Source organism: Stegostoma tigrinum, chromosome 25 (assembly GCF_030684315.1).
Source record: "Stegostoma tigrinum isolate sSteTig4 chromosome 25, sSteTig4.hap1, whole genome shotgun sequence".
In the NCBI taxonomy this organism is placed as follows: Eukaryota; Metazoa; Chordata; class Chondrichthyes; order Orectolobiformes; family Stegostomatidae; genus Stegostoma; species Stegostoma tigrinum.
Genome location: NC_081378.1, coordinates 338,733 through 356,535, shown reverse-complemented (window position 1 = coordinate 356,535; position 17,803 = coordinate 338,733). Strand labels below are relative to the sequence as shown.

The 17,803-nt window shown below is 44.8% G+C and overlaps 1 protein-coding gene across 1 annotated transcript in view; it reads left to right on the top strand.

Moving 5' to 3' along the window:
• Positions 1 to 741: 741 nt before the first annotated feature.
• Positions 742 to 17,803, top strand: part of pcloa (piccolo presynaptic cytomatrix protein a) — a gene marked incomplete at its 3' end in the record, with an annotated part of 351,224 nt that continues 334,162 nt past the window's right edge. Inside the window, exon 1 of the mRNA XM_059654808.1 lies at positions 742 to 1,278. Coding sequence (XP_059510791.1) covers positions 889 to 1,278 — 390 coding nt within the window. The remainder of the gene's footprint in view (positions 1,279 to 17,803) is intronic.

Genomic DNA, 17,803 nt, shown 5'->3' with positions numbered 1-17,803 from the left:
CATTCCTTCAATACCCCCCATAAGCCAGTCTGACACTCCCTCAACCCCCCCCCCCCATAGGCCAGTCTGACACCCCCTCAAACCCCCCCCGACACCATAGGCCAGTCTGACCCTCCCTCAATACCCCTCCATAGGCCCTTCTGACGCTCCCTTATTCCCCCACTCCCGACTCCACAAACCAGTCTGGCACTCTCCTCCCCCCACAGGCCAGTGTGACCCCTCTCAGCCTCCAGACACCCCACCCAAACGCTAGTCTAATTCCCCCCACCACCCCCGAGCCTCGGCTGCGAAGCTGCGTCTCAGCGATGGGGGAGGGCAGCTGCTACTGACTGTAGCCGTGTTTGGAGCCGACAGCAGGTTCCTTTCCGTATTCTCATCTCCACCACACCTCACCCCCAATTCAAAACCTTGAGCCGGGGCCACTGCCAGGGTCTGGGGTTCTCCCGGAGAGTGGCTCGGGCGGAAAATATTTGATTCTGTTTTTTTTTGCGGTAATTTTACCACATTCAATTGTCAGTGAGTGGGATCAATGAATCGGGGAGAGTTGTGTCTAAAAGGGAGCGGTGTGGTCGATCCCTGCCCTGGTGTGTGTGTGTGTGTGTGTGTTGGGGCGGGGTGGGGGTGTGGTTTGGGCGGTGTGGAGGGTGGGGGGTGTGATTCGGGGCGGGCCGCGGGTGGTTTGGGGCGGATTGTCTCTCGCTCCGGTCTCTGTATTTTTTTCCTTGTTGCAGGAAGCCGGAGCCAGGTGCTGCCGCTGAAGCCGATCAGCCGGCGGCTCCGGACGATGGGATCCCAGAGAGAGCTTTGAGGTGGAGGAGCGTATCCACCAGCTCCCTGCCAGACCCCAGGCCGGACACTGAGCTTTGGGCACAAGGCACCGAGGCCAAGATGATGCCCAGTTTCTTGTCGGAGGGGAACCCTCTGAGCGCTGTCTCCTCGGTCGTCAACAAATTCAGCCTCTTCGACTCGAAACCCGAGAGCGACGAGGCGGCCCGAAAGCAGAAGGCAGCCCGTGGAGCGGAGCCTGCAGCCCGGGGGCCTGTGAAATCGAGCTCGCAGCAGTTTGTGAAAGCGGAGGAGAAGGAGGCCGGCGGGCGGCGGCAGCAGCAATATTCAGTACCACGGATAGCTCCGGTCCCCAAGAAAAGCGTGTGCCCGATCTGTAACAGCGCGGAAATAGTGGGCAGCTCGGGCACCGGCCAGTGTAACCAGTGCACTCAGTGCCAGCTGCTGGTGTGTGGTCAGTGTGGCTTCAACCCCAACCCCCACCTGAGCGAGGTAAGTCCCGGGCACCACGCTGCTGGCTCTCCCACAGGGGGTCACTGCCCACCGCCAAATGGTCAGCGGCTGCCGGTAACGGAAGCGCGGCCTCCGGGGTCAGGAGCGTGCGCACACACATATACCCTCACACCCTCCTTCCCACCCTCCCTCCCACCCTCACTCCCAACTTCCCTCCCTCCCTCACACCCACCCACCCTCCCACCCTCCCTCCCTCCCTCCCTCCCACTCTCCCTCCTTCCCACCCTCCCTCCCACCCTCACTCCCTACTTCCCTCCCTCCCTCACACCCACCCACCCTCTCTCCCTCCCTCCCACCCACCCTCCCTCCCTCCCTCACACCCTCCCTCCCTCCTTCACTCCCTCCCACCCTCCCTCACTCCCTCCTTCACTCCCTCCCACCCTCACACCCTCACACACTCCCTCCCACCCACCCTCCCTCCCTCACACCCTCCCTCCCTCACATCCTCCCTCCCTCCCTCACACCGTCCCTCCCTCCCTCACAACCTCCCTCACACCCTCCCTCACACCCTCACTCCCTCACTCCCTCACACCCTCACTCACTCACTCACTCCCTCACTCACTCCCTCACACCCTCCCTCTCACCCTCCCTCCCTCACACCCTCCCTCCCTCCCTCCCTCACACCCTCCCTCACACCCTCCCTCCCTCCCTCACACCCTCCCACCCTCCCTCCCTCCCTCCCTCACACCCTCCCTCCGACAGACAGACACTCACTGATATTCAACCCCCCCGTCTGACACAGACACTCACTTATCCACCTTCTCTCTCACACACACCCACTCACTTATACACCCTCTCTCACACACCCACACCCACATCCACTCACTTATACACCCTCTCTCTCACACCCACCCTCTCTCTCTCACCCACCCACTCACTTATACACCCTCTCTCACACACCCACTCACACTCACTTATACACCCTCTCTCTCACACACACCCACTCACTTATACACCCTCTCTCTCACATACACACCCACTCACTTATACACCCTCTCTCTCTCTCACACACACACACACACACACACACACACACACACACACACACAAACACACAAATACAGACACATACACATGCACCAAAACACAGATGCTCGCTCAGTGACACACTGCCTCTGACAAGCCACTGCTGTTACAGCTAAAATGGCGAGTGCTCTCCTGAGCAGTGGGAGGGTAAGATGTAGGCTCCAACCTCACCGCCACATCTTACCCCAGCCTTTACCCAAACCGAGGCCGTAGCAGCGGGACCTGTGTGTGTATGTGTGTTTGGGGAGGTGGGGCGGTTGGTGTTGCGGGAAGAAAAAAGGTTCCAGGGGTTGTGTTGGGGGTTTGCTGGTGGATATAAAGCCCGTAGAGGACAGACTCCGGGCAGCAATTGCCCCCAGCCCCAAACACTGCCCCACCGTGCGGCTCCTCCTGAGAACACGGCTCGGTCCCTGAAGCACCGGGAAGGAGCAGGGGACAGAGTGGGACACTGCTCCCCATGTGGACCCTCTCTCTGGCGCTTTGTGACCCATGAGGCAGTCCACTTGACTTGACCTGGCCTGAGGCACCAGGACCAAACCCCTCTGTATCAGGCAGCTAGGCGTTCTGCAAAATAACGTGATCCCATTCAAATCTCAGCACACTCTGATTTAAATCTCCTGGCTGTCACTTCCATTTTTAAAAAATAGTCATGTGACTCGGTTTTATTGACCAGTAGTAACTGATTGTGATCCAGTTGTAAATCTCCTATTTACATTTCAAACCCACTGCATTGTGTCTTCAGCCAAGTGAGGGGAAGATTCATTGCGGTATTCCACCCCATTGTTGGCTCAGGCTGGACAGTTTCAAACCCCACACTGCGTAAGGTAGCATGGTTTGACACTTGGACAGATTTAATTCCAATATAGGCTCTGATAGAATGCATGGTTGAATAATCTGAGAACATTTCGTGAGATTGTAGATTTTCTGTGCAGGTTTTGAATGCCATAGATTGTCAGACCCTATGTAAAAGGTCCATTGAGATGGCTAACACTGGTGTATGTGGAATCCAGGAACAACATTCCCTGCTCAGGTCTGTCCTGGGAAATATGTCATTGACTCAACTATGTGCAATCCCTATTCCCAGTTCTGACTGCAGAGATCTAAAGAGTACAAGATATTCTGCAAAATCTGGCACAGATCTGTGATCACTCAGGGAATACAGAGATATGAGAGTGAGCAGGAAAGTGGATTTGAAATCCAAGACCAAAGCTGCACAGTGACTCGGTGGTTAGCACCGCTGCCTCACAGCGCTAGGGACTCGGGTTCAATCCCACCCTCTGGTGACTGTGTCGACTTTGTATGTTCTCCCTGTGTCTGTGTAGATTTCTGCTAGGTGTTCCGGTTCCCTCCCACAATCCAAAGATCTGCATGTTAGGTGGATTGACAGTGCTAAATTACCCACAGTGTTCAGAGATATGTAGGTTCAGTGTGTTAGCCATGGGAAATGCAGTGTTACAGGGATAGGATAGGGGGATGGGGAAGGGTCAGGGTGGGATACACTTTAGAGGGTGGGTGTGGACTCATTGGGCTGAATGGCCTGTTGACACACTTTAAGGGTTCAATGGAAGACCGGCTATGATAATATTGAATGGTGGAGTAGGGCCAATGGATGTCCAGTTAGTGGAGGTTGATTTAAGTGTTGTTACTACAGTCCAATGAGACCAGTGGCAACCCCTGGAGCATGAACTGAAGCTACCCTGCTATTCATTGACTTTGAGAGGCACCAGGGAGCCTTATAATGGTCCTATCAGTGGTATCATTTGCCAGGCTGTTGATATGCACTGTTTATCACAGGCCGTGGCTGCACCATACAGCTAATCTTCATTCACCACTGACATCAACAGTTGTATCCTTTCCATGTCCCCCAGGCACCATTTACAAGAGCCCATTCTGTCCTGTATTTTAGTGTTGCACCCCATGTCTTGTCTTTTTCTTTGTTATGAGACCTATTTAAGATTTTGCAATTGATAAGTACATATAACAACAACTTTTATGCACTGGCTTCAATACCATTGTCATTATTCAATATTATTAAAGTATTCAATGTACACAACTACCTGTAGTGTCACTTGAAAACAAATATTTTGGAACATTGGGGTGAAAAGACTCAGTTATGAGAAGAGACTGGATAGGCTGAGTTTCTTTTTCTTGAAGTTGAGGAATACAAAATTACGAGAGGCATAGACAGAATATGTTGTGAGAATCTCTTCCACATGGCAGACATATCTAAGACCAAAGAACATAAGTTTAAGTTGAGGAGCACGTGGTTTAGATGAGATAGAAGGAAAATATTGTTCACCCAGAGGGTGGTAGAAATACAGAATATGCTGCCTGAGATGGTGGTGGATGCAGGTAATTTCACAACATTTAAGAGGCATCTGGATGATTTTTTAAAATGGAGGAGAATAGTCGGTTATCAAACAAGTGCAGGTAAGTGAACTTTAGTGTATTTTTGTGTTCTTGGTTGGCATAGGCATGTTGAGTTGAAGGACTTGTTTCTATACTTTATGACTCAGTTATTATAATGGACCAGAAATAAAATACTATCACTACATTTAGCTACTTAGAATGGGCACTTTTAAAACCATTTTTAAACCAGTAATTGATCCAATTGAGTTCTGAGGAAGGATCATCAGACCAGAAACGTTAACTTTGATTTTTCTTCACAGATGCTTCTAGGCTTGCAGAGCTTTTCCTGCAACTTCAGTTTTTGTTTATTGATTCAGGCCCTCTTTGAATAGCTTGGAGCTATGCAAAACTCAGTGGCTAATAGCAATGCTTTCCTTGCAGTTTGATATATTGATTCTTTCTGTGCTTTATGGCTGTAGTATGTGTTCTGATATTTTACAAGGGCCTTCTTGTAATTCCCAATGATATTGTTTCTTCATTAATTAAAATAATCCTCAATCTCTTAATCAGATACATTAAACTCTTTGGAGCTTTATTTAACTGTATAATTTCTTCTCCATCTTCACCTTTCTGTATATACATAGAGTATTGCCAAATGATCAGTGACACTCACGGGTGTTAATATGTTAAGTCCAGTTATGGCTACTGAAAACTACACATCACAGACAATTTGTATCACCTCTGTTTATGTTTTATGGATCCCTTTGTTTAATATTATAACTGCTGACCAAGAAAGTAAAGCTTTCAGTTTTTGGATTTTTGCAAGCCTCAGATTTTTCCTCAGTTACTATACCAAGATGTTAATCCCTTCTAAAGTGAGAGATTGTGGTGAAGACTTCATTACCAGCCTTCAGCAAACTGTAGAATTGGCCTCTAGTTTTCTTCCATCTGTTGTTAGTATTTCTCAAACAACTGAGCTTGAGAGCAGTGTGGTGGCCAGGGAATCGAACTGTGTCCCACTGTTTCAGGGTGCTGCAGTATTTGATGACTATGATGTGTTAATTTGCATTTTCTGTAGTAAGTGTTCTTCTGAATGCATCTGGTAAATAATTCAGTCTTTGCATTTCCTTGAATATTGCTGTTCCCTGAATTGGTCCTGTACAGTATAACATCACAATAATCTACAAATTTACACCTATTCACACCCTGCAGGTTGATACCCAAGTGTCTGTGTTGTAGGAATAGTTCCAGTGACATTTGATAAGTGTCATACCAAAGCAATATCTTTGCTTCTCTCTCAAACTCATTTGCCCCAACATCTGATAATGTTAGTGATAGTGAAATAGAATTTTGAAGTGCAAAGAGGCTGCTCATGGCTGTAAAAACACAATCACAGTTATTGATCATCACTTAGCAATAATCACATAATTTGTAACTTTGTCATCATTTTTTTTCATCCAGATGGTTTTTATTTCTGTAACATTTTATTTACAGATGCCTTTTATCAACTCAGTCCAAGAATTTAATTTTAAAACAAATCTATGTTTTCTGAAGAAGGGTCGAGGCCCGAAACTTCAGTTTTCCTGCTCCTAAGATGTTGCTTGGCCTGCTGTGTTCATCCAGCTCCACACTTTGTTATCTCAGATTCTCCAGCATCCGCAGTTCCTATTATCTCTGTTTTCTATAATATCATGTTTACCAAAGATATATAGGCATTGGAAAGTGGAATTGGATTACTCTAACATCAAATGTAGACACGAAGTGCTCATATCAGAAGTAATATAGCTTAGATGGGGGAAAAAACATATGAAACACTCAGCAACTTAATGAGCGTCTAAGCAGAGAGAGAAAGGGTCATTATTTTATGTTGTTGACCTTTCAACAGAACAGTTCAGATTTTTGATGTGCAGTATTCAACACTTGTTGAATTTCCTGGATGCTGCTCCAAAGACAGGGTAAGAATTGCTTTTCAAAGTAAGTGTGACACTGATTGAGTACGAGGTGTAATTTAGCTCTCCTTATTTAAGGAAGGGTGTAAATGCAAAGGAGTTATTTCAGAAGAGGTTTACTAGATTGATGCCTGAAATGAGTGGGTTGTCTTATGAGGAAAGGTTGTTCAGATTGGCCTTACTGGTCTTATCTCCACTGGAGTATGGAAGAGTAAGAGATGACTTGATTTTAGTGTTCAGATCCTGAATGGTTTTGATAGGGTGGACGTGGAAAGGATGTTTCCACTTGTAGGTAGATGTTATTCACTAATGGATACTGTTTTTAAAAAAATGAGATCTTCCCTTTAGGACAAAGATGAGGAGATTATTTTATTCTCAGAAAAGTTTGCGACTTTGAAGCTCTATGCCTCAGAAGGGAATTTTTTTTTAAGGTGGAAGTAGATATGTTCTTGTTAGGCAGGGAATCAGGTGTTATTGGGGTAGATGAAAATGTGAAATTTGAAGCACAAACAGATCTTAAAACAAGAACAAGAATAGAAATTTATTGTCATGTGTAATTTTACATGACAAATATTGTGAAAAGTTTTATAAGCCACACACCATGGCTCCTATATCAATGTCAAAAGTCATGCCTAATAATAAAAAAAATTTAAGTCAAAATTCATCACAGTTCGGTTAACGGCACTTGGACCGTGATGAATTTTGTCTTAATTTTACTTTTTTAAAATTATTATTAGGTATGACTTCTGACATTGTAGGAGCCATGGTGAAAAGTAAAAGTGGCCATGCTTATTTCGTGCGGGACACTTTCAATCTAGAGATTTAACATAGTTGGCCTGCAATGGCTTCAGACTCATATTTCAGAAGCTGGTAGATAGCCATCCCATTCTCCTTCCACTAAGATACTCTTTGTTATGTAAATCACACAAAAAATAATGCAACTGATAGATCATCAAGTCTTATTTAGCATTTACCATAAATATAATCTATAATCTTTCAAATTTTATAATGTCTGTAAGAATGTGTGTAGAGTGTTGGTAGTCTGTATTGTTTGAGGAATTGGGAAATACATAGGAGCAAGAGGAGGCCATTCAGCACATCAATCCTGCTCCTCTATTCTCCTTCATAACTGTCTATTCCAGTGCTATGTTCCCATGCTATCCCCATATACGTTGATGTCGTTCACAACTAGAAACCCAAATCACCTCTGTCCTGAATTTACTTAATCGTTGAGTGTCCATTGACTTCTGGAGTGGAGAATTCCAAAGATTAATCACTCTGAGTGAAGAAACCCCTCTTCATCTCAGCCCTAAACTGCTTGCCTTTTATTCTGAAACTGTCCCCTCCAGTTATAAATCCAAATGTCATGGAAAATGATCCTTTCTGCACCTGCTGTACCTCTTTAAGTATTTTGTATGTATCTTTGAGATTGCGTCTTATTCTTCTGAATTCTAGAGCATTCAGGTTTAGTATCCTGAACCTCTCCATATCAGACAGTCTCACTGTCCCAGGAATCAGTCTGATGAATCCCTGCTGCGTTTGCTGTATAGCTTGTGTAGACATCCTCAGCCAAGGAGACTTAGAATTGCCTAGATTACTCCAGGTTCAATCTCGTCAATATTCAGTACAATTGAAACAAGACTTCTTTGCTCCTGTACGTAAATCCCTTCCCATAAATGCTAATCTTAATTTGCGTTCTGAATTTTTGCTGCATGCGCATGCTAATTTCAAGCAATAAAAACAAGGAAAACTCGGCCCCTTTGGATATCAATACTTTCTAATCTCTTATAATTTTAAGAAATACTCTGCACCTTCACTCCTTGTCTAAAAGTGAATGATCTCAAATATATTTACGTTGTATTCCATTTGCCACACTCATGCCCACCCACTCAGCCTGTCTAAATTCTCTTGAAGCCTCTTTCCGTCCTCCTCACAACTGATATTCTCAGCGAGTTTTATATATTGTACTGTTGGAAATATTACAACTGAACTCCACATCCAAATCATTGATATTGGTTGTGAAAAGCTGAGCCCAGACACTGATCTTTGCAGTAACATGTTCATCATAGCCTGCCAACCTGAGAAAGTTTAATTTACCTCTGCTTTCTGTTACCCAATCCTCTGTTTGGGCAGGGTATTTTCACCAATTCCATGCATGGCAGTTGTATATTGGTAGCACAGGAGTTTGAGATCTACTTTTGTACAGCAAAGTAATAAGGAACAGGACTGAACAAAGCAGCTCACTTCGTCAGAGGGGAATGCAGAATATTACAATTTATCCCCAGTGAGCTGAACGATGAGAGGATTAGATATTTGGAAGGTAGAGATCTGCTTATAAGCTTATGATCGTGGAATAATATTTGACAAAGGAAGACCAAAAAATGAGGGAGATCTTATGTGACTGAAAGGGAAGACTGCCAGTTCATGATCTGCAACATCAACATTTTTATAGAACTCTGCAGGAACCAAAGTGTCTCCAAACCTGAATCAACAAAGAACAAAGAAAATTACAACACAGGAACAGGCCCTTTGACCTTCCAAGCCTGCACCAATCCAGATCCTCTATCTAAACCTAGATAACAAAGTGTGAAGCTGGATGAACACAGCAGGCCAAGCAGCATCTCAGGAGCACAAAAGCTTTTGTGCTCCTGAGATGCTGCTTGGCCTGCTGTGTTCATTCAGCTTCACACTTTGTTATCTCGGATTCTCCAGCATCTGCACTTCTCATTATCACCTCTATCTAAACCTGTTGCCTATTTTCCAAGTATCTGTATCCCTCTGCTCACTGCCCATTCAATATATCTGTTTAGATACATCTTAAATGATGCTATCGTGCCCGTCTCTATCACCTTCGCTGGCAGCGCGCCCCAGGCACCCACCACCCTCTGTGTAAAGAACTTTCCACGCATATCTCCCTTGAACTTTTCCCCTCTCACCTTGAAATCATGACCCCTAGTAATTGAGTCCCCCACTCTGGGAAAGAGCTTCTTGCTATCCACCCTGTCTATACCTCTCATGATTTTTGTAGACCTCAATCAGGTCCCCCCCCACCTCCATTTTTCTAATGTAAAGAATCCTGATCTACTCAACCTCTCTTCATAGCTAGCACCCTCCATACCAGGCAACATCCTGGCGAACCTCCTCTGCACCATTTCCAAAGCATCCACATCCATTTGGTAATGTGACCAGAGCTGTATGCCGTATGGGAATAGATTTCTCAATATCACCTTATTAGAACATAGAAAAATAAAATTGTACAGCACAGTACAGGCCCTTCGGCCCACAATGTGCTGAACTTTTACCCTAAACATAAGGTCTATCTCACCTCAATCCCTACCTTATACTATCATCTGTATGCCTATCTAAAAGCTGATTAAATGCCCCTAATTGTAAGATCATAAGACCATAAGAAATAGCAACAGGAGTAGGCTGTTCAGCTGCTGGAGCCTGCTCCACCATTCAATAGGGTCGTAGCTGATCTGACACTCTTCAGTATACTTGCCTGCCCTTTTCCAACAACACTTGATTCCCCGACTGGTCAAGAATCTCCGTATGTTAATCTTCAATTTACACAAGGACTCTGCCCCCAAAACTCTCTGTGATATAGAGTTTCAATGACATTCAGCCCTCTGAGAAAAGAAATTCCTCCTCATCTCAGCCTCAATACATATCAGAATGCCAAGAGAATCAGGGGGCAGAGGTGAGTGGAGTGGTCATCACTATGGAGAACGTGCTCAGGAAACTAAAAGGGCTGAAGATGGATAAATAACCTGGACCCGATGAAATATCAGTGAGGATAGAAATAGAAAGACAAGCCAGATGAATGTATCAGAGATAATGGGAACTGCAGATGCTGGAGAATTCCAAGATAATAAAATGTGAGGCTGGGTGAACACAGCAGGCCAAGCAGCATCTCAGGAACATGTATGGCTGTGGAGCTGGCGTAGGGGGCAAGGCTTTCAGAGATCTCTTCTGGAGTAGAAGTGACCAGTACCAGAGGGACAGGTTGCACTTTAAACTAGAGGGATTCCAATATCCTCATGGGGAGATTTGCTAGTGTTACCTGGGAGGGTTTAAACTAGTTTGGCAGGAGGGTGGGACTGAATAAGAGACGGGCCGTCAAGAAGTCAGGGGAATATACATTAGCCATCGAGATTAAGTTTACTATTTAGGATAGCCAGGGGCACGGTAAAGGGAAGGAAAAGAGTTCTGGTTTAAAGTGCATTTATTTCAACGCACGAGGCCTGACTGGTAAGGCAGATGAGCTCAGAGCATGTGTTGTCTCTGGGGACAGAGATATTACAGCCATAATGGAAACAGGGCTGAGAGAATGGTAGGACTGGCAGCCCACTGTTCCTGGATACAGAAGCTACAGGCGTGACAGAAATACAAGTAAGGGAGGATGGGGAGTTGCCTTTTTGATAAGGGAGGACATAACAACAGTGCTTAGAGACAATATTCTTAAGGGGTCTAAAATGAGGTCATATAGTTACAAATTAGGAACAAGAAGGGGATGGTCACATTGTTGGGTCTGTATTGTAGGCCCCCAAATAGCCAGCGGGTACTAGAGGAGCAGATGTGTAGGGAGATTGCAGATACGTGTATGAATAACAGAGTAGTATTGGCTGGAGACTTTGATTTTCTCCGTATTCACTGGGCCAACCAGAGTGTAAAAGGCTTGGACGGGGTAGAATTTGTTCAAAAAAAAATTTTCTATATTAATATCTGGAGGGCCTTACTTGGAACGGTACAACACTGGACCTCCTATTAGTAAACAAAGTCTGGCAAGTGACAGCAGCGTCTGTTAGAGAGCACTTTGTGGCCAGTGACTATAACTCCCTCAGTTATAACATAGTTGTGGAAAAAGATAGGACAGGTCCACAAGTTAAGGTGCTAAACTGGAGCAGGACCAATTTTGGGGCCATTAAGCAGGGTCTAATAGAGATCAATTGGGCGAGTCGATTTGAAGGAAAGGGAATGACTAGCAAATAGGAGGCTTTTAAAAGTGTGATATCAAGAATCCAGGGACAGTATGTCCCTGATTGGGTGAGGGGAAAAGCTGGCAGGCATAGGGATCCCTGGCTGATGAGGGATATTGAGTCGCTGGTCAGGAAAAAGAAGGCATACATTGAGTTTAGGCTGTTGAGCTCAAATGAATCCCTAGATGACAATAAAAAGTGTAGGAGCACACTCAAGATGGAAATCAGAAGAGCAAAAAGGGGGTATGAGTTAGATCTGGCAGATAAAGTTAAAGATAATCCCAAGAGATCCTGTAGCTATATTAAGAGTAAAAGGGTGGCTAGGGAGGGAATATGTCTCCTGAAAGATCAGCATGGCCATCTATATGTGGAGTCATGTGTGGGGGAGATTTTTAAGGAGTTTACTGAGGAGAGAATTATGGATGCTAACGAAGTAATTGAACCCAGTGGGCATGTTTTGGACTGCACACACATTACCAGAGAAGAGGTCTTTGCAGACTTAGATTGCATTAAGGTGGATAAATCTCCTGTGCCTGATCAAGTCCATCCTCGGATGTTGTGGGAGGTTAGGGAAGAAATTGCAGGGGCCCATGCAGAGATTGTTGCTTCATCTTTAGCCACTGGTGGAGCTCCAGAAGACTGTAGGGTGGTTATTTTGTTCCATTATTTAAGAAAAATAGCAAAGACAAGCCAAGTTATTGGAGAGGAAACTGAGGGACAGGAGCAACCAACATTTGGCTAGTCAGCGTGGATTTGTGCGCGGGAACTTATGTCTGACAAATCTTTGAGTTTTTTGAAGATATAACTGAGATGATAGATGAGGCTTGGGCAGTGGATGTTGCCTATGTAGACTTTAGTAAGGCCTTTGACAAGGTCCCACGTGGCAGGCTAGTCATGAAAGTTAGGGCACATGTGATCCAGGGAGACCTAGCTAATTGGATTCAAAACTGGCTCGATAGTAGGAAGCAGAGGGTGATGGTTAAAGGTTGTTTCTCAGACTAGAGACCTACGAGGTCAATTCCCGGAATGGCGGGACTATCGTATGTTGAAAGATTGGAGCGACTGAGCTTGTATACACTTATGTTTAGAAGGATGAGAGGGGATCTGATTGAGACGTGTAAGATTATTAAGGGATTGGACACTCTGGAGGCAGGAAGCATGTTTCTGCTGATGGGTGAGTCCAGAACCAGAGGACACAGTTTAAAAATAAGGGGTAGGCCATTTAGAACAGAGTTGAGGAAAAACTTCTTCACCCAGAGAGTGGTGGATATATGGAATGCTCTGCCCCAGAAGGCAGTGGAGGCCAATTCTCTGGATACTTTCAAGAAAGAGATGGATAGAGCTCTTAAAGATAGTGGAATCAAGTGTTATGGGGATAAGGTAGGAACAGGATACTGATTGTGGATGATCAGCCATGATCATAATGAATGGTGGTGCTGGCTGGAAGGGCCGAATGGCCTGCTCCAGCACCTAATGTCTGTTGTCTATGATTAGTGATGTGCTACAGGGGTTGGGTGCTGGGATCCTTGTTACTTACATAAATGATGTGGATGTGAATGTATGAGGCATATTTAGTAAGTTTGCGGATGATACAAAATTAGGAGGCATTGTTGATAGCAAAGAATGTTATTAAAAATTACTGAGGGACCTTGAGCAGATGGAGAAGGGAGCTGAGGATTAGCAAATGCAGTTCAACACAGATAAGTATGAGGTAATGCAGTTTGGAAAGTCAAACCAAGGTAAGACTTATAAGGTAAATTGTCAGGTCCCAAGGAATGTTGTGGAACAGAGGGACGTAGGAGTACAAGTACAAAATTTGTTGACAGTGGCGTCACAGATGGACAGTGTGGTGAAGAAGGCATTTAGCATGTTGGCTTTCACCGGTCAAGGCATTGAGCATGGGATTTGGGATGTTATGTTAACAACTTTGTATAATTCAATGGTGAGGCTGCAGTTGGAATATTGTGTTCAGTTTTGGTCATCCTGTAACAGGGAAGACATAATTAAATTAGAAAATGTGCAAAGAAGATTTACAAGGATATTGCCAGGACTAGTTGATCTGAGCTACAGGGAGAGATTGGCCAGCATAGGACTTTATTCCTTGGAGCAGAGTAGAATGAGGGATGATCTTATTGATGTGTCTAAAATCATGAGGGGTATAGACAGAATGAATGCATATGGTCTTTTTCCCAGGGGTGGAGAATTTAAAAACTAGAGAGTGTAGGTTTCAGGTGAGGGGAGAAGATTTGAGAAGGACCTGAGGGGCAATCTCTTCATGCAGAGAGTGATGAGTATATGGAATGGGCTGCCTGAGAAAGTGATTGGCGCGAGTACAATAGCAACATTTAAAAAAAATTTGGAGAGGTAGATGGATGGGAAGGGTTTAGAGGGATATGGACCAAGGCAGGCAATTGGAACAAGCTGAGTGGGCACCATGGCCGGCATGGACCAGTTTGGGCTGAAGGGCCTCTATCCATGTTGGAATACTCTATGACTGTGAGTGTTTGCTAAAGTTCTGAAGGAGAAAGTTGAGCAGATTACCGAGGTGTTGCTGGTAATCTTTCAGGAGCCACTGGAGTCAGGGAGGCTCTCAGAGGACTGGAAAATTGCTGATGTAACACCCCTGTTTAAGAAGAGTGGGAGGCAGAAGATGGGAAACTGTAGGCCAGTTAGCCTGGCCTCAGTTGCTGGTAAGATTTTAGAGTCCTTTTTTAAGGATGAGATTACAGAGTACTTGGAAGTGCATTGTTAAATGATATGGGGCCAGTAAGACTTTATCAAGTAGAGGTTATACCTGAAAATTGTTAGAATTGTTTTAGGAGGTGATGAGCAAGCTAGACATAGGAGAACTAGTGGATGCGATCTGCTTGGATTTCCAAAAGGCCTTTGATAAAGATCAGCACAGGAGAATAATTTTCCTGTAACTTTTGATCCCCTTACTAATCAAGAACCTATGCACCTCAGTCTTAAATACATTCAGTGACTTGGCCTCCACAATGCTCTAGCTTACCATCAACTGACTGAACAAATTCCTCCTCATCTCAGTGCTAGGAGTAGTCCCTTCATTCTGAGACTGTGCCCTCAATTCTTAGTTTCTCCTACTAGTGGAAAGATCTTCTCCACATCCCATCTATACACGCCTGTCATTATTCAGTACGTTTCGATGAGATTCCCCCATCATCCTTACAAATTTCATCATGCCCAGAACTACAGTCCTCAACCGCCACTCATATCACAAGTAAATGACACATACTCCAACTCCTTTGAAATAAAGGCCAACATTGCATAGGCCTTCCTGATTGCCTGCTGCACTTGTGTGCTGGCTTTCTATGTTTTATGCATAAGTCACCCAAAACAATTTTTTTGTTTTGCAGATTTCTGCAGTTTTTCTCTGTTTAAAGAACACCCTGCTCATTTGTTCTCCCCTCCAAAAGAGCAACTTCACATTTTCCCATTTTACAATTCATTTGCTGGTTGCTTTTGTAGAGGTTGACTTAAAAATTAATTAGAGATTTTTTCTTCTTTATTCATGCCCGGAATGAGGGTGTTGCTGACTAGGCAGCATTTATTGCCTGTCCCTAATTGCTCAGCGGGCAGTTAAAAATCAACCACATTGCTGTGGGTTTGGAGTCACATGTAGGCCAGACCAGGTGAGGATGGCAGTTTCCTTCCGTAAAGGACATAGTGAACCAGATGGGTTTTTCCAAAAATCGACAATGGATTCATGGTCATCTTTAGTCTCCTTAATTTCAGATAATTATTGAATTCAAATTCCACCATCTGTTGTGGCAGGATTCGACCCCTGGTCCACAGAATGTTATCTGGGTCTCTAGACTAACAGTCTAGCAATAATACCACTAGGCCATCACCTTACCTCCATTTGTTGAATATATGTAAACTTATTAATATAACTAATTCATTACTCACCTCTGCTGTTTTGACACAATTTATCATATGAACTATGTAGAGATTTTAGGTTAAAAATAATTGTGTGTAATTTGATCTATGCCAGTAGTTAGCAAAGAAAATTCCAGAAATTTTCATTGGAATTATAATTTTGAACAGCATTGTGAAAACTATTATGGGATATTTGATGCCTTTGAAAATCTCGAAGCATCAGGGCCAGATTTCACTCCAGAATGACAGTGAGAAAGATGAACAAACCAAGAACTGCTGCAGATATTTCAGTGAATTGTGAAGAGAATGCTGGTGAAATGTAACACAGGATCAAAGTAACCTGACCTATTTTCATCACAACCAGCACGATTATGTCTTTCCCACAGCTAAACGATGCTACTGCAATGGGATTGATAGTTCTATTTACACAATTATTATGCTGTTGGAATTATTTCCCTTTTTCCCACAAAATAATCAAAATTAACAAAAGGCCAATTCTGACTTTCAAAACAAATAAGTTTTTTGTTTATTTCACAAGGAAACTGTAAAGGAAAGTGCAGTTGCACTGCAGTGTTAGACTGTCATTTTTTAAATTTGTGAATAATTCCCCAAAAGTCAATCGACAGCAGCTGGAGAGATAGTAGGAACTGCTGATGCTGGAGTCAGAGATAACACATGTGTGGAGTTGGAGGAACACAGCAGGCCGGGCAGCATCAGAGGAGCAGGAAAGCTGACGTTTTGGGTCAGGACCCTGCTTCAGAAATTTGGGAGGGGAAGAGGGCTCTGAGATAAGTAGAGAGGGGGTGTGCAGTGATAGCAGGTAGATAGTGAAGCAGATAGCTGAGTGAGAAGACGGACAGATCAAGGAGGCGATGAAGAAGCTGGTATAGTTGAGTATAGGTAGGTAGTAGTGGGGATTGATCAGTGAGGAGGGAGGAGCGGATAGGTGGGAGAGAATATGGATAGGTCAATGATGTGGGGATGGGGGGGAGGGGCGCTGGCCTTGGGATATCAGGGTTGGGGAGATTTTGAGGCTAGTAAAGTCCACATTGAAACCATTGGCTTCCAAGGTGGAATATGAGGTGCTGTTCCTCCAGTTTGGGGGTGGCATCCTTGTGACACTGGAGGATGCCCAGGATGGGTGTGTCGTTCAGGGAGTGGGAGGGAGACCTGAAGGCCTGGGACGTGCAGTCGTTTGACATGAACTGAGCATAGGTGCTCCACAAAGCAGTCTCTGAGCCTCCGCTTGGTTTCCCCGATGTCAAGGAGGCCACATCGGGAACAGCAGATACAATAGACCACATTAGCAGATGTGCAGGTGAACATCTGTTCAATGTGGAAGATTTTCTTGGGGCCTGTGATGGAGGTGAGGGGGGAAGTGTAGGGGCAGGTGTAGCACTTCCTGCGGTTACAGGGAAATATCCTGGGGGTGGTTGGGCTAGTGGGGAGTGTGGAGCTGATGAGCAAGTCGTGGAGAGAGCAGTCCCTCCAGAAGGCAGATAAGGGTGGGGAGGGAAATATATCCTTGGTCATGAGGTCAGATTGCAGGTAGCGGAAATGGCAGAGAATGATGCGTTGAATCTGGAGGTTAATGGGGTCATACACGGGAATTCTGTCTTTGTTTTTATTGTGGGGAGGGAGTGTGAGGGCTGTGGTGCGGGAAAAGGAAGAATTGAGGTCCAGGGTGTTTTTGACCACTGTGGAGGGGAAGTTGCAGTCCTTGAAATATGAGGACATCTGGGATGCTTGGGAGCAGATGTAGTGGAGTTGGAGGAATTAAGAGTAGGGGATCACATTCTTGCAGGACGGTGGGTGAGAGGAGGTGTCAGAGATAATGGGAACTGCACATGCTGGAGAATCCGAGATAACAAAGTGCAGTGCTGGATGAACACAGCAGGCCAAGCAGCTCCTAAGATGCTACTTGGCCTGCTGTGTGCATCCAGCTCTACACTTTGTTATCTGAGAGGAGGTGTCATCAGGTGTAGCACAGGCCAGGAATTTCCTCATGAGAAAGTCAGTGATACAAGGCCATGGGATAAATATTGGTCAGAACACTGACAGGGAACTTCCATACTTTTCTTCAGAATAGTGGTGGGGAATCTTTATATCAGCCTAAAAGAACAGATGGATATGGTTTAGAATCTCTTCCAATAATAGACAGTCAATACTGAACATAGCTCTCTATAAACACTGACTCTCTGACAGTGCAGCGCTCCCTCAGTATATTTTAGATTTGCTGAACTTGTTCAGACAGTTAAAATTTGTCAAAACTCCGATTTCTCAACCTGCAAATGCCAATTCCCA